The 4,039-nt window shown below is 42.4% G+C and overlaps 1 protein-coding gene across 1 annotated transcript in view; it reads right to left on the bottom strand.

The window, feature by feature from the left end:
- Positions 1 to 3,686, bottom strand: part of lmo4b (LIM domain only 4b) — a 14,192-nt gene extending 10,506 nt beyond the window's left edge. The window contains exons 1-2 of the mRNA XM_016475570.1: positions 3,348 to 3,686; positions 1,289 to 1,529 (exon numbers count right to left, since the gene is read on the bottom strand). Coding sequence (XP_016331056.1) covers positions 1,289 to 1,524 — 236 coding nt within the window. The 5' untranslated portion in view covers positions 1,525 to 1,529; positions 3,348 to 3,686. The remainder of the gene's footprint in view (positions 1 to 1,288; positions 1,530 to 3,347) is intronic.
- Between the last annotated feature and the right edge of the window lie 353 nt (positions 3,687 to 4,039).

Below are 4,039 nucleotides of genomic sequence, written 5' to 3'. Positions count from 1 at the left end.
GAAAGAGTGAATGCACTCTGCACATTTGGACTGGTCGTCTCAGGTTTGCTCTGGTTGACACCTGTTGTTAAAGCCTGCCCGCAGCAGTGTCAGTGCGACGCTTCGCTGAATTATCCAGGGCGAAGCACATGCTAAGGTAAATACTCACTGATGACTGCACTTCTGCCAAAAAAACACTCTTTTCCAGCAAGAAGAGCAGAATATATCATGGATACTCCATTTTATGAATTAACTTTTAAATTGGTCTGCCTGTTTTAATAAGAAAAATATAGGTGTTCCATTATCAAAGTCACTCAAACAGTGTTTTTCCATTCCCTCAAAACCAAAGAAATAATCCAAGAAGACCTCAAACTTCTCAATGCAAGAAGTTCTGGAGGCTTCGTAGGGCTTTCTGTTTGCCCTTGCGGAGGTCAAGGCATTGAAGGATCAGCCTGTCAAATCAGGCCATCCACATCAGCGGAGTGAGACTGCCATGCCGTCACCCCACCACCGCTTTGGGTGTCAGACTTACTTGCATAAATATTTAAAAAGGGTATTTTTGCTAATTAAATGGTCTCTTTGTTATAAACAAAACATGCTGGAGAGGATGTGAAAACTCTCTTAAATTCCTGCCGAGTCGAAGGTCAGCTCTGACTTACCAAATCGAGTTTTCTAGCATCTCGTAAAGAAAACACACTCACACACACGGTCCTAGCAGCGCGGCTCCTTTTGCTTAAGGATGAAATATGGCGAGAGCCACAGACTTGCAGATGTTCTGGAGAAAGAATCTCCTTCGTCTTCTGCTCTGTCAACATGTCAGTGGCTTGACCTCTTTTTTAAGAGTGTCCCGTTGAGGGTTTAACCAGCGCGCTTTAACGAGGGCCGCTGACGGCACAATCTGAGACACATGTTCTCAATGGAAAATACGCTCCACTCTGTGAGAAGCTTGATGGCTTGTAACTTTTTCCTTAATATTTTTTTTTCTTGACAACCATCACTTCATCTAATCATTACATGCCTAATGTCATTTCATGTGGTCGTTGGGCTGTCATAATGTCCAGATGTATGAACTATCTGAAGTTTGGCTTCAAAGACCATGAGAAAGGAGCACAGCAAAACTACACTATCCTCAAAAGTTAAAAAAATCCTTTAAAATTAATTTGACAAGTGCATCAGAAATCTGAAGGAACTTAAGTGAATGCCCTTTATGAACACAAAAAGACCTCAGTGCTGACACCTTCCTCAAACACGTGAATATGGCTGTGGTTGTGACTTGCACAAATTCAAATCAAGAATAAATATATCGAACCTGATGTAGTCATTTCTACATAGGATCATGCCACTCTTGGTGTAGCAGGATGTGCCGATCTCTCCGAGCTGGGCCTGGCAGCAGGAACATTTCAGACAGCGGCTGTGCCAATAGCTGTCCATGGCATACAGAAGAAAACGGTCGGCAATCTTTCCCCCACAGCCCGCGCAGCGCTTCCACGACAGAGATCCCGCTCCAACAGGTGGGGGCTGGGCACTTCCTCCAGGGTTCACCATTGTGTCTGCAGAAACATAATAAGACAGAAGGGAGACATGGTTAGAACTGAGCAGTCAATCAAGAGTTAAGAAGTTTTTTTTAATTAGTGCATCAAAAGGACATTATGAATATAATAAAGGATTCATTTCTTTTTAACATTTGCTAGTTTTTTGCTCAAAACATTTCCGCAAACTAATCCATATCTAACAAAGTCAGCACACTTAAGTTTCCTGAACTTCTGACAGAAGTTTTGTCATTGCAATATCTAAAACACCTGGAGCCTGAACAGTGACCCAAAACATTTCATGTTTTCGGAGGCACGCTTCCTAAAAGCTCTTTTGAACCCATTGAAATGCATATAATGCCTGCAAGCAAGTCTGAGAATTGTTTTAAGTGGCAGACTGTCCTTGATCTTTATCTAAGTGCTGAAGTCAGCTCCTTTGGTCCATTTGCGATAAATGTCTGTTTGCTGATAACATTAGAGTCGCTGGAACAATTAAAGAGGTGCTGACTTTTGTTAGGTTGTCTACATTGCTTTTAAACCACATTTACCTCAACCTTCATGATGTTTAACATGAGAAAGAGAGAGAGAGACCTAAGGGCTACTGTGGCCAGAAGTGGAGCAGTTAATTGGGGAACTTTGAAGTTGTATGAACCATTCAGAGGTCGACATATTCCACTCGCTTTCACTGAGGTTATCAGATGACGGATTTCCAGCCAACATCATGAACATTCAGCAGCGTTCACTTTGGGGACTGGTCACTGCTGCGTGAAATTACCCCCGGTATGCTGGACCATTCAGCATATGCAAGAATCAGTTAATGCCAGCCCACAGAAATATCTGCCTCTGACAGAAATCACATTAACCACAAACCCACATTTATGGTTGCAGTTCTGTACTTTGGTCGGTTGATCCATCAGTACCGCATGCGTGCACTTCTGCGCCATCCTTCCACTAATACATATGAAAATGTAATCTTTCCCAGGTTTCATAAGGAGGACTACTGGACTGAAGTGGGAAAGATTAAAATTTAAGATATATTCGTGGAAGGCTGTAAGCCAAATCTTTGTTGAAAGGTAATTAGAGGAGAAGAGAGAGGGTAGAAAACATTGCACTGAGACAGACAGAGAGAGAGAGAGAGAGAGAGGGGCATTCAGTAACCCCATTAGTGGAGGCTCTTAGGGACAAGCAATACCTTAGTGCTGATTAAATCTAAAGGGAGATAGACCGAAGACCGAAAGTGACTCCCCCAGATAAATAAGATCGGACCATCGTCAAGTTTCATTCCCAGTAAGAGGGAAGAGGGGAGGATTTGAAGAGAGGGAGGGGGTGGCTTTTAAGTCAAATGGGCAAACTCAAGTAATTACACGGACAGGCAATTTAAGCGAGGGGATGTGCAGAAATATAAAACAGATCAGCAGCCCATGGCCAGAAATACAGATCGCAGAGTACTAGAGCCTAAATACAGCTGCTGCAGCTCCTACTACTACAATGCACAAGCCACAGCAAAAGATACAGAATTGCGCTTATGTTATGGTTTGTTGATCATCTGTACAGCAAGCGCGCAAATGTAAGCTACATGTAAATCTATGTGTGGTCTTGATGCGAGTAAGTGCAACGCTCATGTCCAATACACTACATTACAAGCTCTAGTTATTACGTTATTCGTGACATGCAACACAAATAAAATTCAACGAACACTTCTAAATAACTAATTGACATTTTTGTATGCTTACATACTAATCTGGAACATTGTGACGCTACGTCACAAAATGTGCCTCCCTCTCGCGACATGAAATTATTATTCATAAAATAAAAAGTGCTGTTGGGAAATGTACTCACCTATTTGAAATGCAATGGCTGAATGGTTGGTGAGAAATGTACAGCAGTCTGTTTTCTCGGTAGACAATAAAAAGAACGCGCACAGTCCAACAAACTCAACAATACTTCAGTGCTGCGAAAGAGTCAAGCAAATGGGGTTTTCAGATTGTATTTCCACTGTTGCCGTCACCTTTTCGGATGTTCTGGTTATCACAGGAAAGATCGGTTGCGGTTTTGTTAAACGAGCGTTCGGGAATATCTTCCGTAATTTCCATAGATGAAGCGAGAACTGTTTGAAACTGTCCTCTCGCGTCGATGTCTCGCCGCTGCTTGTCGCTTGTGCTCTACATGTGTCAGTGACAGAAAAAAATCCCAGAGTAAACCTCCTCTCACATGATGACGTCAATCAGACTGCAGCCAATCACAACGCACTCCATTAAAGCGGAATGACAAATCCAGCAAATCAGAAGAAGACGAGATTGACTAAAACACACACTGTTCAAAGGAGGAAAGATTGCGGTTGAGTGGGCTCTTTCTGCTTTTTGAGGTTGGATAGAGCAGCGGTTCTCAAACGGGAGGGCCGGGACCCACACGGTAAACTTTCAAGGGACCACAGAATGCCTTACAATTACTACAATGAGATTGTTATAGTAAAATGATAACACAAATAAAATGCAAAATCTGCTAGAAATATATGTATTTCTTCCCTGTTG

The sequence above is a fragment of the Sinocyclocheilus anshuiensis genome, unplaced genomic scaffold, assembly GCF_001515605.1.
Source record: "Sinocyclocheilus anshuiensis isolate Anshui unplaced genomic scaffold, SAMN03320099.WGS_v1.1 scaffold736, whole genome shotgun sequence".
Lineage (NCBI taxonomy): Eukaryota > Metazoa > Chordata > Actinopteri > Cypriniformes > Cyprinidae > Sinocyclocheilus > Sinocyclocheilus anshuiensis.
This window is presented reverse-complemented; position numbering and strand designations above follow the sequence as displayed.